Source organism: Drosophila bipectinata, chromosome 3L (genome assembly GCF_030179905.1).
Source record: "Drosophila bipectinata strain 14024-0381.07 chromosome 3L, DbipHiC1v2, whole genome shotgun sequence".
NCBI classification, from domain to species: domain Eukaryota; kingdom Metazoa; phylum Arthropoda; class Insecta; order Diptera; family Drosophilidae; genus Drosophila; species Drosophila bipectinata.
The window spans coordinates 11206757-11224114 of record NC_091738.1 but is presented as its reverse complement, the minus strand read 5'-3'; the positions used below and the strand labels follow the sequence as shown (position 1 = coordinate 11224114).

Sequence of the window (17358 nt, the reverse complement as noted above, 5' to 3'; positions counted from 1 at the left end):
ATTTATATTCGTATTATATTTTTCTGAAATATTTTAAACTAGAATAAAGAAAATATATTATTATTATCAGTAGTTTCTTTTTTAAAAAAAAAAGTATATTGTATATATTTTGTTTATTTTTTAATTAAATCAGTTGAAACTGTGAATTATCGAGCCGGCTATCGATAACTTATGTAAATGTTAGTTAACAGCCTGTTATCAATAATTTCGTCAGTAAATTTTAATACAGATTTCAAAATTCCAAAATATGCGGCTTTTGGTTCTCTATGGTAGTCAAACCGGAACTGCCCAGGACGTGGCCGAACAGATATGGAGGGAGTCTCACTTACTGGGGTTCCAGGGGCCTGTACTCCCCTTCGAGGACTACGACATGCAGAAACTCATCGAGGAGCGCCTCGTGGTCTTTGTGGTGGCCACCACTGGAGACGGAGTGGAGCCAGACAATATGAAGCTGGCTTGGCGGTTCCTATTGAAACGCAGCTTGCCCGCCCAATCCCTACAGGGAATGCGATTTGCTTGTTTGGGTCTAGGAGACTCGAGCTACCCAAAGTTCAACTATGCTGCCAAGAAATTAAGTAAAAGACTTCAAAATCTGGGAGCCACATCTCTCTGTCCCGTGGGCTTGTGCGACGATCAACACGATTACGGCCACTTGGGTGTTTCCCTCCCCTGGACAAAGGATCTTTGGACGGTTCTGAAAACTAATTTGGGTTTGGATGAGGAAAAACTCAACGGAAGTCATCCTACGATAACGAAATGGAAAGTAAAGCAATTGCCAGAGGGTTCTGCAATTTCTGATCCTAAAAATCTACTTTGGAACCAAAAACAAACTTCACATACTTTTAAGTTAAAGGATATTCAGAGGACCACAGCTGAAAACCACTTTCAGGATGTTCGTTTCTTGAAGTTGGCATCCCAGGCACAGGAAATCAATTGGGAGCCAGGAGATGTTATTGATGTGCAGCCACAAAACAGCGATGAAGCTGTCAAATCATTCTTTGACCTTATCCGCGAACATAAACTGGATTTTAATGAGGATACCATCGTGGAAGTCTGTAGTGCCAACCTGGATATGCCTCTTCCGAAAGCCTACTCCATGCCCTTGAGTCTTCACCAAGCAGCCAAATATATTTGGGATCTCAGTGCTAAGCCGCGGCAAAGATTCTTGGAAGTTCTCGGACAAAATTGTGCCGATGAAATGGAGAAGGAGAAGCTGGAAGAATTCTGTTCCGGAGAGGGGATTGACGATCTAGTGGCTTACGTCAATAGGCCGCGCAGAAATCTTCTAGAAGTTCTTCAAGACTTCCGGCATGCCACCGCACACTTGACCGTAGACCAGCTCTTTGAAATGATGCCCCTTATCCAGCCTCGTAGCTTCTCTATAGCCTCGGATGCTTCGGAAGCTACCTTGGACTTACTGGTGGCTGTGGTTAACTACAAGACTATAATGCACACTCCGCGCCTCGGACTTTGCTCCAATTGGTTGAAAAGTCTAGAGCCTGGAACAGAAATACATGGTGTGATTAAGAAAGGAACAATGACCTGGCCAAAGGACCTGAATACTCCGCTTATTATGATAGGTCCTGGCACCGGAATCGCCCCATTCCGTAGCATTATCCAGAACAGACTGAAAGCCCAATCTTCAGGTGCTACCATTGGTCCCCTCGTAGTATTCTTTGGATGCCGAAATAAAGCTGCTGATTTTCATTTCGAAGAAGATTTTGATGCTTGGACCAAGACCAAGCAAGTAGAGGCTCATTTTGCTTTCTCTAGAGATGAGGAGAACAAAGTATACGTGCAACATTTAATCACCAAAAATGGCCAACACCTGAAGCCCTTAATAAGAGACTTGAACGCATTTATTTACGTGGCCGGAAATTCCAACAACATGCCAAAATCTGTTAGAGAAGCTTTCATCGAGGTCCTCGATGGCGATGCGGACTACGTGGATACGATGATTAAGCAAAGACGCTATCAAGAAGAGACCTGGGCTTAGAATGTACTTTATTTTCTTTTAAGTTCCTATTTGTACAGTTTGTGGACGGAAATTATATTTTTAAACAGAAGCTAAGGCCATTTCAGAAGTCTTCTAGTAGCTTTTCCGAGGATGTGTGGCAGAAAGGACAGTATCCTTTCTGAAGTACCTGTAGCTCAAAGTCTTCCGCATAAAATAGCTAAAATTTAGTCGTTTTAGTAAAGAAAACATTTATTTTTTTAAAGAAAAACTCACCAGAAGGCAACTAGGACAATAGGTCACTTGCAGATCAGGCAATATATTGCGATAATAAATATTTCGCACATTCTTTCCCTGCCTCTTGAGGATGAGCACATGATTGGGATCGATGGCCCGCAACCCATTACGATCTAAACTCAATGGTAAGGCACTGGCCACATCCTCGTTAAAGGGATCGGAATCCTCTGCATGCTTGGCGGGTGCCAAGAGCAGACGTTCCGCTTCGGCATCCGAAATATCCACCTCAGGATAAAATTGTACTAAGGGTAGGATTTCTAAAAGGAAAATTAACTAATAAGGGTTTATTTTTTGAGATTTTTTTACTAACCAAACGAAACGAATGAAAAAATATAGTCCTGTCTGCAGGTTGGACAGCAGTTGTTATTCATGTGCTGGCTATAATTGGAGCATTTGTAGCAGAGCGGTAGAAGCTCCTCGGGATCGTTAAAGCCGCTTTTACAGGCCTTGCTATTCAAGAAATTGAGCTGAAAAATAAATTTATACAAGTTATGACCATTCATTGAGGATATCTTAATTATAACTCACATCTATTTGCTCTTGCACTCCAGCTGGAGGTTTCAAGGATTGCAATCTTTTGTTGATCAACAGGCACAATTTATTGGCCTGCAGAAACTTTGCCTGCTTCGCCAAAGTAAATAGAACAGAGCTAAGGGAAAGGTATAGTTTAGTAAAAATGGATTCCTTTTAGATTTTTTAACTTACAACATGCTCACACCCTTGGGAACACCCTTCTGTTCCACTTCGTTGAGTATAAAACGGCTCACATTAAACAAGCTGACCGGGGAATGGGTGGTGAATGGTTCCTTCATATAAGAATATATAACACTGTAGGCATAATAGACCTTGGCAATGCGTAAATGATTTTTGTACTCGGTCAGGTGATGATCAATCGGATTTTGTTCGCTGGAAATAAAACAATTTTATATAAAAAATACATGTTAGTTTGAAAAGGTAGACTTACTCCTTGGCATGGTAAATATCCAGGCACTGCTTTGCCAGAAGCCAGTAAAAGTAGCTGGCATCCAAGTATCGTTCTTCCACAATGGCCGTGTTGCTCAATTGCTTCAGCAGACGATTGGCCTCCTTAGTGCGTCCAGCCTTTAAGTAAGCTGAGGAGAGATACCATAATTATTATATATATTTGTCTGTTATATAGATATGCTAACCCTGATGTGCTTCTATAAACTTATCCATCTCTGCCAACCATTGTCCATGTTGATAGTGCACTGTTGGTAGCAGTTCTGGCAAGGATTCCGCCAGTCGAAAAGCTTCTGGCCAGTCCCTAACCTCTACGTGCAGCTGAACCACTTGATCTTCATCGCCCAGCTTCTTAAAAATCTCGGCTGCCAGGGGCAAGGCCTTGAGGGTTCTGAGATTCTGTGCAACTGACTCCAGGGCCTCCCTATCAGTAAGGCTCAAACGACGACCAATATCGTAAAGCCTTTAAAAGGAAGTATTTTATTTTTTGTTATAAAATAATTAGAGGTATAACTCACACGTCGGCCCATCCTTGCTCTGCCACAATATCGATGGCCTTCTGGTTTTCTCCAGCGGAAAGCAGCAACTCGGCAGCAGCACGTGGCTCCTTAACAGAATACGCCCACTCTGCCCGTTTTCGCACTAGTTCCTTCTTCTCCTGGGCCGTTCCATCTTTAATAAATTCCTGGGCTAAATCGAACATTCGCAGATCCGTGTACATCTCTAGAGCTCGAGAAGATTGGCCGCACTTTAGGAAAAGCCGGGCGGCCTCTTTAAACTTTCCCGCAAAAGCACAGTTTTCCGCCAAAAGCACCTCCTTGGGAACAGCCGAACGCTGTTGCTGATCTCGCAGCTCACCAATCAGCTTGAGCCATGGGAGGTTCCTAACCTTGACATAGGCATCGCGAGCTATGTTGATGTGGAGAGCCTCCAGAGCTGATTGAGCCAATCCCTCCCAGTCGCTAGTGGTCACACCCAAACAGGCTACTTGGTAAGCTTCCCTGGAAAATTATTTTTTACTTCATTAATAAAATAGAGGATTATTTTTTTAAATTTATAAACTTACTCAAATAATCCCGCTTCGATAAACTGCCACATGGTCGAGCCAAGTGCCAGTGGGGTATTATGCATTATGTTTCCCCGCAGGCAGAAAGCAGTTGCTCCACAAAGACCCACCACAACTCCATGCATATTTTGTGGAGCCCGGGGCGGAAGATTCCCCACCCGAACACTCAATCCTCCAGTAGTATGAGTATAGCAGAGCATGGAATCTAAGTGGGTGTTCCAGGTAACACTGTTTACACCAGTGTCTTGGTATAAGATTGTGTCATTGATTATGTCCCGCACTACCAAGCGGCCTACATCGTCCACTACCGCAATCTTACTCCTCTTTGAATTAATGTCCAGGCACCGAACTGCAGACACGGCCGTGGTGATCAGCAAGGGCAAGGAGTTGTTGAGAAATATTCGGAACACCTGCCCATTTTTTAGGCCCACCATAAGGCCTTCTCTCCCAACGGGTCCTCCAGTCACTTTAATGTAACGAATAAACGAATCCATCATCCACTCGCGTTGTAGGATGCCGGAGAAATCCAAGCATTGGAGTCGTTTTTCCTGGCAGAGGACTATGTGGCGGCCACACACCACCAACAGACTGCAGTCGAACTTTTGCTGAATCTTCTCGCGAACTTTGTAATGCATTGGCTGATCTTCGCCAGAACTCAGCTCGTACAAGACCACGCGCTCCGGTAATTGGACAGCCAGTCGGTTGCGATAGATGGCTATCTTTTGGACCAAATCGCGGCATTTAATCCTGACCTTCTGACCGGAAATCAAGTGCTGGATGATCACATCGCACATGTTTTCCCGAAAGGCATACCTTTCCCGGTATAGAGCATGCACTGTACTGGACGCGATGTTGAAACAGGCTAGAGTGCCATCCTGACAACCTATTGTATAGGACTGTCCATTGGGATGCAAGGCCACAGTCCAGATCCAGGTATCAAAGGTATCGCCCAAGGTTCCAAGGCGAATACCCTCTTTTGTAAAAAAGTGTAGACCTCCAGTGCATCCTCCAACCACACAGAACTCGCCGCTGGGAAAATATTGCAGGCACAATGGATCGAATCCTAGCGCCCTCTCCTTGCCAATCATCTGACCACTCAGAGTGTGAAAAGACAGCGTCTGACTCCAGTCTACCACACCGATGGTATCCACGCACCCTGGTCCATTGGCCGGACAGCATTGGACACTGAAAACGTTACTGTTGGGTCCACCAGGTCTATCGATGCGACCCTTCTCCTCTCCGAGCTTGTTTCGAATGGAAATCGTTCCATTGGCCAGACCTAGGATCAGGTACTGGCCATCGTTGGTCCACGAGCAGCCATTAACCCTAGCGGATATCTTGTACTTTTGCACAGCTTTCTGATCGGCCGACCAGAAAGCAAAGTCGGACAAGGAACAGGAGGCCAGGTGGTGCGACACAGGATTGAAGCTCATGCACTGGATGGAGTCGCCATGTCTGAAAGTTGAAAGTTTTATCTTTGTTTTTGAAATTAAATAAGAATACTTACGAATATTTCAGCAGTCCTTCCAGCTGTGGAGACCACACGATGACCATCTTGTCAGAGGCTCCGCTGGCAAATCGCTTGCCATCCCGGGAGTAGGCTACACAGTTCACCGTATCCTTATGCGCCTTTAGAGTATTCAGGAGGGATCCATCGTTGGGATCGTAGATGAGTAGGCGGTCCCCCGCTGCAACCACCAACTGGCTGCCATCGGGTGCATAGCAAACATTGTGGACGCTGGAAAAGGGGTTTTTCGCTTACAGTTTAGGAGCAACAGGTGGTTGTTTTTCTAGGGATTTATTTACGTGATCTCGTTCTCCTTGCTATTGGGAAACTCGATGCGTTCCAGCCACTTTAAAACGCCACGCATCTTTGTGGCTTTTTAATTTTACAGCAGCTGCATAGTTCGGTGGAAATACTAATAAGCGGTTTGTTGTTTATTTTCAGTTACCATAGCAATTTTATTTAAGAACCACAGGCTAGTGTTGCAAAACACCCTTAGCTATTCGATTGATAATAGTATTCGATTTAATTATCGATACTTTGTTTTGGTACATTTTTTAATAAAAACAAAGAAAGTTTTTAACGAATTTAATAAAAAAAAACGCTAAAAATGAACAACCTGGACAGTTCATTGCAGGCGCACAACAAGTTGGAAAAGGTGAGAACAGTTGGCATGTCTTAGTTTTGCCAATTAATGTCGTTATTCTTATAACTTCCTAAGGAAACCACCAATTTGGCTCTGCTAAAAGACCGAGTGGATAAATACCATGATCTGTCTACCCAAATGTCCAGTATTCTCACCGTATTCGAAAAACGGCTGGGTAATCTCGAGCAGACTATATTACCCGTCTACCAGGAGACGGAGCAACTTCAGAAAAGGCAGCAAAGTATGTGGAAACACCAGGCACTCTGGCTCTGGTGTGTCACCGCCTCTTTTTTTTTTTTGCAGATCTGGAGGCCACTCTGAATTGCCTGGAAAGTGTGCTATCCCACTACGATGTCTCCCAGGAGGTGTGTCAGTTAATCCATCAAGGACCTATTGAAGGAAACATTTCAGTGTTCCTGGATGCACTGGCGAAACTACGAGCTGCCATGGACTACTTCCTACACAATAACTCCCAGAGCGTTGAGCTGGAGAACGTGACGAGCCTTTTCAATACCGGATGCGAGGGTCTCAACCAGCACTACAGCATGCTACTGAAGAAGCACAGCGCTCCATTGAAGCCTGTGGAGCTACTGGATCTAATCTACATAGAGGATGACTCAAGCGATGAGTACACCTCCTTCCGGCAGCTGTCCCAAACCACCAGAGAGGAACTGTATACAATTTCGCACTGGTTGGAGCAGAATCTGAGGGAATATACTCACATCTATGCTACGGAACGGGGCGATGTGGTTCTCCGATCTTTGCAGCTTCTAAAGGACCATCAGAAGAGCAACAGTTGGGGGCATGAAGCATTGGTGAGTTTTTGGATGATAATAATTAGGAAAATATTTATATAAATGGGTGTGGACCTTAAAAAAATAATCGTTAAGACTGGTAGAGTTGCAAAGGCATCCTACCGACTGTGCAGATAGTTTCCTAAGTTTACTGTCTCGTGACCCATCTCTGAGCTCTACGGATAACGGCATTGTGGCGAAAAAGCTTCAGGTGCATCGGTATGACGGTCATCTTTTGTGCCCGCCATTTATCAGCGTGAGTTTGCCTAGAACGCATCGCTTTCAGTTTCATAAATCGAGTAATAATTGTGCCATAAAATGGAGGAGTACCGTACACCGACTAATAAATCAAACTTCACCTTCAATCGAACACCAACTCTGAAGGAACGGCGGTGGAATACCCTGAAAGTGAACACCACCAATGTGCGCTGTTCAACGCCGATTTATGGCGATTTTCGTTCGCCAAATCTGTCACCGATTGAAAGTATGAAGGCCAAGAAGAGTCCGGCTTCCCCCATGTACTTCAAGAAGCCAACAACAAACCAACCACAAAAAAGTCCACGCTGGGAGCTCAAGCCACCGGTATTTCTTTTGCCAAAATCGCACGAGGAGATAACCGCCGAAAAGGAGCCGAAGAGCAGCAGCAGTACGGATGATACCTGCTCGGATGACTCGAATGTGGAGACTTCCCTGGTCGTGGAGTCCCGTCGTCGCTCCGTTATGTCATCCAACCACTCATACGTGGTGAATCATGCTGCCAATGTGGAGGAACTGCTCGTCCACATGGGCATGGAGAACTACGTGGATAAATTTGAACAGGCCGACATCAATCTGGTCAACCTTGCCTCCTTGGAACGTTCGGATCTGATGAACATAGGAATGCGCACCGATGATGATTGTAATCGCATTTTAGATGTCATCAACGCTATGTAGGAAGACGCCATCGCTGGATTCGTAGGCTTAACTAGGATTTTAAATTGTGTTTTATGTGAAGAGAGTACTCTCTAAATGCTTATGTGAACAAAATTGTAAATGACCTGGTGTCAGTAACAGATTTGTATTTAAATATTTAATGTTTATGGAAAGAGTGGTCCGCATCTTATTTATTGTAACTCAGTTTAATAAAATTTTAGAAAACTATATACAAAAATCTTGAATTTATTTAGCTGAAATTATGTTGAAAAGTTTTAAAAAAATATAATTGTGTTCTTGCAGCGACCTCGCCACAGTGGACGCCAACCCGAACCCAAAAAGAACACCTCTGCCCGCCTCCAGCAAATGTAAGAAAACTTTCAAAACTCAACTAAAATAGCTAAATAAAATATTTTATAATTTTCAGCTTCGAAAAGAAGGCCAATAAATTATATCTACGCGCCACACAGACTATCGAACAGTCCACTGGGTTCTCCATTAAAAAGGCCTCTTCACATAGCGATCATCTGACTTCAGAAGATCTGCTGGATGGGGATCAGGAGCTGGACAAGTACCTGGTAATGCTCTTGGGACTCCAAAGACTGCTCAACTGGGAGAGAGCCATCATGCACGATATTATACCACAGTCCAAACATAACGAAGTATTCGCCAAACTGGCATCCAATGCCATCGAGCTGGTGGTCAAGGATGCGGAGGCCATCACACAACGTGTTCTGCGCTGCATTTCCCGCAAGGAGTGGACCTCGGCGTTGGGTATATTCTCGGCACTGAAGCGGGTGATACTTCTGCAGCCGGACATCGAACGTACCTATGATCCAGCACAAAGGGAGCAACTTACCAAGGTATTGAATAAGCTCCAGCACACGGGCGCCAAGGCCTTGGAGCATTTTCTGGATGTTGTCAAGGGAGAGTCGAGCACAAACATTGTTGGCCAAAGTAACGTACCCAAGGATGCTACCGTTCATGAACTAACATCAAATACCATTTGGTTCATTGAGCATCTCTATGAGCACTTTGATGTTATTGGATCAATTCTAACGCAGGATGTGTTGTATTCCACGCAACTGGATACCATTCTGATGAAGAAGGCATTACCTGCCGAGGAACGTAATAAGGCTCTGCTAGCTATCTATATAAGTGAGTCTTAAGGGAGTCTTGGTTTGAGGAAGATTTTTAAACGCTCTTCTATTTTTAACAGAAAAAGCCTTGGCGGAGCTGAATCTTTCGATCATGAACAAGTGCGAGCAGTACAACGACCAGGCCACAAAGCATCTATTCCGCCTGAACAACATCCACTACATATTAAAGTCACTCCAACGATCGAACCTAATAGACTTGGTCACCTTGGCGGAGCCGGAGTGCGAGCATAGCTATCTGGAAATGATCCGTGAGCTGAAAGCCAGCTATCAAAAGACATGGTCTAAAATGCTTCTTGGAATCTATTCTTTGGATGAGTTACCCAAACCAGTGGCTGGAAAGGTCAAGGATAAAGATCGCAGTGTCCTTAAAGAGAGATTTTCGGTGCGTTAGCTTAGAAACTCCTTAATTTCTCCATGTTGAAACTTATCCCTTTACAGAACTTTAACAAAGACTTCGAGGAGGCCTGCAAAATCCAAAGGGGCATCTCCATACCCGATGTCATCCTTCGCGAAGGCATCAAACGTGATAATGCAGAACACATATTGCCAAAGTACAATAGGTTCTATGAAATGTAAGGGAGTATATGGATATCCTTCCTAGAATATCTATGAAACCCATATTTCTTTCCAGATATTCTAGTGTCCAGTTCAGCAAGAATCCCGATAAGTACGTCAAGTATCGACCCCACGAGATTAATGCTATGCTAAGCAAGCTTTTCGATGACTCTGCCTAGATGGCCTGGGTACAAGTGCATTCCTTTTAAGTTCGTTGGGGGGGCTTTAATTCAAACTCAATAAATATCGCTTTTAAAAAAATACAATACAAGACTATAGCCTAAAAATATTAAATGCCAAGTGAAATGTGGGCGCCACAAGCTCACTCCTTAGTAAAGGAAATTAGTCGATGGTGCCTCGGGGCGTCCACAGGCGCCGTAATAGTTAATGTTCACCGTCTGGTTGGCTCTGCAGTTCTCGATCTCCAGGAAGCAGTCATTCAAATAGGTTTTGTTATCACTGCCGCACACGGGCTCGAATTCCCTGGGACAGATGCGGGCACATCCCTTCAGCTGGAAAGCGGCCAGGCAGCGTTTCAGTGGCACAACGAACACATGCTTGCCACAGTTCTCCTTTCGCATGTGGCATTCGGATTTGTACAGGTTGTTATCCGATCCACACACGAAATTCGGCGGCTGGGCATCGCAATCCGATTCACAGTCGGCGGTCAGGGCGCAGTTTTTCAGAGAGACGGGAACCACTCGAAGATTGCAGGTTCGTCGCTTGAATTCGCACATCGAGGCGAACGTGTTGCCATCCGATCCGCAAACAGGTTGCTGCTCCAAGTCGGCTCGAGTGCAGGCATCTCCGCAGTCCTTGGTGGGGGAGTTCAGATCCGTGCAGGGGCCGATGTGGGCCAGATTCACGCCTCGACTGGAGGGTATATAATGGTTTATATATTGTAGGGATATGGGTTTAGAATGGAACTTACAGACATGTGGCATGCGCCAGCTCACACTCGTTGTTGTAGGTCTTGGCATCCGTGCCACATAGCTTGTCGTTTCTCTTGGAACTGAAAATGGAGCCAAAGAGGTTATTGAAGTCCTTGCAGGGAGGGAGCTGCTTGCATCGACTTAGGCGGTTCTTGCACTTGTCCATGCTCATCTTCTGGATCGACTTCCTTTGGGGTCTGAAAATAGGTTATAATATAGGGAGTTCGACTCCAAGGTGCTCTTATCCTTAGCTCACCCGCAATTCAGCATTTTGAGCTCACAGAGCGAGGAGTAAATATTTCCATCGCTGCCACAGATGTATTGGGAAGGAGCATCTGCCTCAGCTTTGGGGCATTCAGTTGGACAGGCGTCGGCAGCGCTTCCATGCCGTTCCTGGGGCATACAGAAAGACAGTGGAACCTCGAAGACGTGCTTGCCACAGTTGGAGGAGCGCATCTTGCAGGGACTAGCGTACAGCCTGCCATCGGAACCGCAGGTGGGTCTAGCCACCCGCCAGCAGGACTCTCGGCACATCCTAGTCGACTGGCAGTGCTTCCGACTGGTCTTCACCACACCCTGCCCACAGGTATGCAGCTTCATCTCGCACGTGGAGTTGTAGACATTTCCATCCGAAGCACAGATAGGACCATCTTTCGGGGCACTGTTGCAGTCCACGGGACAGGACTCTCGGACAGCACTCGTGTTGCTGCAGGGTCCCACGTGCGACAGTTTCACGGCAGCCAGTCCGACCCGACAGGACTGGACCCTTAGCATACAGCGGTTGAGATAGGTGCGTCCGTCTGTGCCACATACCGGATCCTTCTCCGTGCTGCATCTATGCTTGCAATCGGAGCCCTTCGATCGTTCACAACCATCGCGCACATCCTTAATCAGGGAGACTCCGCTGCGAGAGCAGGTCTTCTTGCGCAGCTCGCAGAGATTGGCGTAGATGAGGCCATCGCTACCGCAAACAGGCTCTGCTCCTACAGTGATGCTCGGTGGACAGGATCGTGGGCAGTTCCCGGTGGTGGAGCTACTGGCCCGATTTCGGCGACCCATCTGAGCCTGCTGTTGCTCCGTCTCCTCTCGCAGCAGGGACTCCAGAGCGGCTGCCGCAGCTCCGGGAGCCTGCATCAGAGTGGAGGACAGCTCCGGCTGGGCATCCTGGCGGTAATTGATGAGCAGCGAATCCGGAGCAGCGTCGGCACTCCGGTAGCGAATCACGGGCGCCTGCGCCGGCAGTCGAATGATCTTGATGGGCGAGTCTGTAACGGCGCCTGCAAAGACATTAGGTTTTTGGACATGTAATACGAGGTACTTCTTCTTAAGATTACAAACTAGTTGTGAAATATCATAAAATCTTTAAACAGTACAGAAACTCTAAAAAAAAAACCAGTTAAGCTTACTAACTTGTTTTATTTTATTGGCTAATTACAAGAGACTATAGAGTTGAGTTTTCAATTCTTCAGAGAAACTTACACTACAATGATTTGCATTATTTTATTTTATTGTTTCTTCTCATTATTTAATGAATAATAAAATAGTGCCAAGTCATATTTGAAAAACCAGAAGGCCCTTATAGTAATCATAGATTGTAAAATATAGGGCAAATAATTTACATTTTTGAATTAAGTTTAAAGATACTAAGATTCTCAGAAACCAAAGACATTGTTAGACAAAAAGAGTTAAATTTGTATAGATTTAACATCCATATTCTCCTACTTTTAATAATTAAAATCTATCTATAGCTTTTTCCCAGGGTATTATTGGTTTCGAACCCGCTATCATCAACTTTCCCTTGGCATTTTCCATGGCGGCATGCGGAAGAGTCGTCTCTGGGCATACAAATGCCAGATTAGCTTCCGTCCGTTGGGCATTTTGCGCAGTTGTGACCCACTGTTTGGGTCCACCTCCTCCCGCCTAGACTACTCCTCCTTCACCTTCCACCTTCTACCTTCTGGAGCGATCGCATGACCGACTCAAGTAACTAGCCATTAACTTGAATAATTTGGGAGTTTATAAGGTTCAAAGAGTCGGTAACGGTAACGGAAAATGTTACCCGTCTTTATATCTCGATTCCAAGTAAGAGACAATGCCATTTATACGAGTATATGGCACAAGTATTAGATTGTGTGAGACTGGCTATCAACGACCTCCATCTATAATTGTTCATGCTAATCCCAGCCAGAAATCGTAAGCTTAATCTGTGCTAAAAACTGCAAGTGAAATTTCCACACTAATTGCCTCCGGCACCGAATCTTTGTCTGTTGTCTTTTTTGGTCGGATATGGATGTTGGATGTTGTGGCTCCACTGGCTTAGTTAAGTTCATTTGTTGTTGTTTTATTTTGTTTGGATTTGTTTGCAAAGAAAGCGATGCTGAGAGACGCCTCCGGAGGAAGCACTCACACCACACAATACAGTAGAAAATCTATTAGCGCTCTTTGAGGCTGCCACGATTGTTTGGCTGCGATAATTGAACCCACGTTCATTATTCCAATTTGCTGATGCCAGAGTCAGAGCCATAGCCATAGCCATAGCCATAGCCAGAGCCAGAGCCAGAGCCATAAAGCTGGAAATTTCAACATCCCAGCCAGACGCATTCTCAGCTTAATGGATTGAAGCTGCTGGGATGGCTGGAGAAAATTAAGCGGCGTTAGGAATTAATGCACATGTAAACGATCCGACGGACTGGACAGAGTTGGGGGCAGAAGCCGAGACCGCAACGTATCTCATCACATTCAGCACTGCAACTATGCGACCTCGCCCACCCCACCCACTCTCACCTACACACAAAGAAAATAGAGTTTAAAAAATGGAAAGCTTTAACAGGATAAATTTTCTTTTTAAAACTATGGCTGAAATACACAGGTCTTTAAAAATTCCCCTCAGTGTATCCGCATTTTCCTGGCCTCTAGTGAATTGCTGCCAGGCTCCTGCCTATCGGATGCCATCAATTGCATAAAAAAAAAGGCGAGAGAAAAATAAAAGCAGCCACCGTATAATTTTCAAAAGTGGAAAAATCTCTCAACCAACGCACTGCATTTCTGGGCAGGGACTCTGGCATTGGCTTTGGAAGGGGCGGATGGTTGGATGGATGGATAAGCCTGTGCATGATGTGTGTGTGCATTGTGGTCACTCCGCCCCGGTTAGCTCCAGTTTGGCCCAGTATTATGGAGAGCCGACCGACCGACCGACTGGCCAAGCCCAAAGATGAATCACGGCGCCAGTGATTGAAGCCATTAAATATGTGATGTGATGTGAGATCACTGCATCGACAGGGGTCCTCTCTAATTGATCTTTCACCCATCAGTCCCTGATGAAGTGCTGTTATCAATTAACCAAATGATCGCTCTTACAACTAAAACAAATCATTTCGCTCCGGGTCAACTCTAAACGAGCTACCCAAGCTTTACACAAAAAAAAACCATTATCGGTTGACTATAATTGGGATAGATATATAGAAAAGGGCTTATAGCATTCTATTTCTTGCTGTGTACTTTAGAACTAGTTTCCACTGTGCTGCGGTCAGTTTGATTTCCCCATGAACTATCCCCATCTGGCTTCTGGATCTGCCCTCCCTGCTCACTCAGGGCATGCTTTTAATGAATTTATTTGAATGTTGGACAAATTGTGCACGAAAATATTTACGAGCATGTTGTGCGTCGGGGAGTGAAGTTTCCAGCAGTATGTATGATGGTGGAGCCAGAAGGGGGACCTGAGGTTTGTGGGCCTCTCATAGCAGTCGTATCGTGTGTGCCAGTTTACATTCACTTTGTTCGGAGAAGTACCTTAGAAATTAATAGCCGCTCCGGCTCCAAGACGGCCTTTCTACCACCGCACAGCTGTAGGTCTAAGATCCGGACCCCGATTCACCTTCTCCGTTTCAACACCCAGAGAAATTGAGGGGTAATTGAGACTCACTCACGATCTACTGTGTCCACAACTTTCCTTTAAGCTCCGGCCTCGACTGAGAATTTTCACTTGAGAATTTCCATTTTCCCTGAAGTGTGAAATTTGGTATTTACACTTTTCTAAGGAGTCATTGAATAGATTATGCCTTATGAGTTTTTAAGTTTGTAGAGTATATAGGAATTATATAGGAAGTTTCAAGGAAGATGTAACTTTTAAATTGTATCTTTTTATCTTAGTCTTAGATATCTTAGATCATAATCTACATATATAGGTCTGTAGGACCTTTAGGAGGTTTTTTGAGTGAAATTTCTTATTATACCCTTGTTTCTTTTATCTATTTACTTAAAATTATACATCTTAACTTTGTATTTCAACCTAAAAACCTTTTCATAATACTTATTTTGATTAGAATTTTTAGGTTTTAAGAGAAGATGTAACTTGTAAATAGTATAGTTTAATCTTAGTCTTATAGTTTTATAACCTATATAGGACTAAAGCACCTTTGGGAGGTTTTTTGAGTGAAATTTCTTATTTCTTTTATCTATTTTCTTAAAATTATAGATCTTAACTTTGTATTTCATCCTAAAAACCTTTTTCTAAGACTTATTTTAATTAAGTTTTTTAGGTTTTAAGAGAAATAGGAAGAAATAGCCTGTGTCCTATCTATCTTTAGCCGTTATCTATTTCCCTTAAGTCTTATATCTTTAATTTGTAATCTAACCTAAAAAACTCTATAATATTATTCAGTTTTTAAGTAGGAAATCATATCTTGTATCTTTTATACTTTGTGTTAAAGATACAATAGTTATCTATTTCCTAAAGATCTTTGTTGTCTAACCTAAAAACTTTCCATTAGCCAAGGTTTAAGTTTTGCTTTTACTTTTTTTCGCAGATAACCTTATATACATATATATATAATCTTTATAATATTTAGATATTCTGGTCTATTAGGTAGGATTTCTAGCGGTGCAGTCTGCAACTATGACTTACCACAAGTGGTTGACGCCGCCAACATGAAAATGGCCAGCAAAGCGCCAAACAGCTGGCGCTTGCTCTGGAGGCTGAGACTGCGGCTGTGGGTCTTGATCTTGGCCTGGCTTAGAGTCTGTCGGTGGCTGGGGCTGGGGCTGGGGCTGCTGCTTTGGGCATTAGCCGGGGGCTGGGACCGATAGCTTTGGGGCTGGGACTGGTACATTTTCACTGTCGGCTGCACTTTCCTGCTGTTGCTGTTGCTAGTGGTGATGCTGCTGATCTGGCTGCTGCTGTTGTTGCTTCTGCTTCTGCCGCTGCTGCTGTTGCTGCTTTTGTGCGTGACTGCGGCGCTTTCGCTCGTTAACAATTGAAATAGTAGCAAAGTGACGAAGATAGAGTCAAGTTCACTAGATACACGACGAATCGGAAGAAAGTTTTTTTTTTTCTTTCAGTTCAGTTCAGTTCAGTTTAGAGCATAAATAGTCGCATTACCGCAGAAGCTGTTCGAATTAACGGTAGTCTTGCGGTCATCTGCTGACTCTTGGCTGTCTTTTTAGAGCCCTTTTATGAGTTCATTCGTTTGTCTAGCGGTGGCTCCTCTCCAGTTCTTCCTACAAACAGCTCCCTTGGGCACTTGACCTCTCGCTCTCACACGATCGCACAATGGAGCATAATTTCTTTTTTATCGCCTGTGTTTTTTACTTCTTTTTTTTTTTTGCACCGCCTTTAATTTTATTTCAATTACCGTAAAGAATCGCCTTTTATTCGAAGAATTCTTTTTGAGGTTCTTTCCTTTTTTTTTTACTTTTTTTTCGATTTAGTTCGTTATTTGATGCGCGCTCTTCGAGTTTCGATTCGCATATGAAATGATCTCTTTTGTGGATGCTGCTGCTGCTGCTACTGCTGCTGCTACTGATGTTGCTGCCTCAGTCGTCGCCTACTGCGGCTGAGACGCTGGCGATTGCATTTTTTATTTATTGTTGTTGCCTCGCTTTTTCAATGAATGAACACACACACTACTCACACAACCACTCACAGACCGACACACATCCGATTTGTACAATGTACATTCATAAAATTATAGCCTTTTATTATTGTCCACACCGACTGCGATTGCGACTGCGACTGCTTCAGCTTCAGCTTCAGCTGCTGCTCTGCTTCTTTCTCCTCAGACTTTTGAACAAAAATCAGAATATCAAAAAACACAAGGCTAAGCTCCAATTGCTACTGCGAAGAGAAAGGTTTGACAATGTGCCGACGAATGGCACCGAATTTGCAATGCCAACGAATTTATATGAGTGAAAGGCAGCGCAGTCGACGCCGGCAGCGCAGAGCATCCGAAGCCCAGGCTGCGCTCTCAAAGCAATTGTTGTTGCTGCTGCACTTGGAAAAACTTGCAACATTAAAGGTTTTCTTATACTTCCAAAGTTTTTAGAAGCAAGGAAATAGGTTTTAAAGAATTTAAAAAGTATAAGGTTTATTTAAAAAATATTTTAGAATCCATTATGTTTCCAAAAATTAGAGTTTTTAGATATTATTTCCGTTAAGATTTTCCACTTCTAAACAATGTCAATAGTTTATGAATTTTCTGAGTGCCTTTCCATTTTCCTGGGCATATTGATTAAATGGAGTTGTCGGTATTTAAAATAACAACTTGGTCATGTCGGCTGGC

General features: G+C 44.1%; 5 protein-coding genes across 6 annotated transcripts; 3 read left to right on the top strand and 2 right to left on the bottom strand.

The window, feature by feature from the left end:
• Positions 1–173: 173 nt before the first annotated feature.
• Positions 174–2066, top strand: LOC108134236 (NADPH-dependent diflavin oxidoreductase 1). Its single transcript, XM_017254468.3, has one exon. It carries the CDS (start codon positions 248–250, stop codon positions 1994–1996), a length of 1749 nt encoding a protein of 582 aa, XP_017109957.2. The 5' UTR covers positions 174–247; the 3' UTR covers positions 1997–2066.
• Oseg1 (intraflagellar transport protein Oseg1) lies at positions 2042–6288 on the bottom strand. Its single transcript, XM_017254463.3, has 11 exons — positions 6105–6288; positions 5806–6036; positions 4299–5753; positions 3751–4233; positions 3421–3695; positions 3216–3363; positions 2957–3157; positions 2780–2900; positions 2562–2718; positions 2231–2508; positions 2042–2174 (listed from the first exon to the last, which is right to left on the bottom strand). Exons 1-11 carry the CDS (start codon positions 6167–6169, stop codon positions 2079–2081), a joined length of 3510 nt encoding a protein of 1169 aa, XP_017109952.2. The 5' UTR covers positions 6170–6288; the 3' UTR covers positions 2042–2078.
• A 14-nt stretch (positions 6289–6302) lies between these two features.
• Positions 6303–10140, top strand: Exo70 (exocyst complex component 7). The gene is made up of 8 exons (XM_017254464.3): positions 6303–6460; positions 6524–6689; positions 6752–7263; positions 8458–8522; positions 8582–9312; positions 9374–9696; positions 9753–9886; positions 9946–10140. The coding sequence occupies exons 1-8, from the start codon at positions 6413–6415 to the stop codon at positions 10046–10048; spliced, it is 2082 nt and encodes a 693-aa protein (XP_017109953.1). The 5' UTR covers positions 6303–6412; the 3' UTR covers positions 10049–10140.
• mtrm (matrimony) lies at positions 7478–8392 on the top strand. The gene has a single exon (XM_017254470.3). The coding sequence runs from the start codon at positions 7561–7563 to the stop codon at positions 8173–8175; it is 615 nt and encodes a 204-aa protein (XP_017109959.2). The 5' UTR covers positions 7478–7560; the 3' UTR covers positions 8176–8392.
• A 52-nt stretch (positions 10141–10192) lies between the features above and the next one.
• LOC108134235 (agrin) lies at positions 10193–16961 on the bottom strand. 2 transcript variants are annotated; one of them, XM_017254466.3, is made up of 5 exons: positions 16179–16961; positions 15705–16093; positions 11058–12078; positions 10801–10998; positions 10193–10742 (listed from the first exon to the last, which is right to left on the bottom strand). In XM_017254466.3, the coding sequence occupies exons 2-5, from the start codon at positions 15907–15909 to the stop codon at positions 10199–10201; spliced, it is 1968 nt and encodes a 655-aa protein (XP_017109955.1). In that variant the 5' UTR covers positions 15910–16093; positions 16179–16961; the 3' UTR covers positions 10193–10198. The 2 variants fall into 2 exon arrangements, with proteins under 2 accessions (XP_017109955.1, XP_070135559.1); XM_070279458.1 differs by having other exon boundaries at positions 16432–16961.
• Positions 16962–17358: the final 397 nt, after the last annotated feature.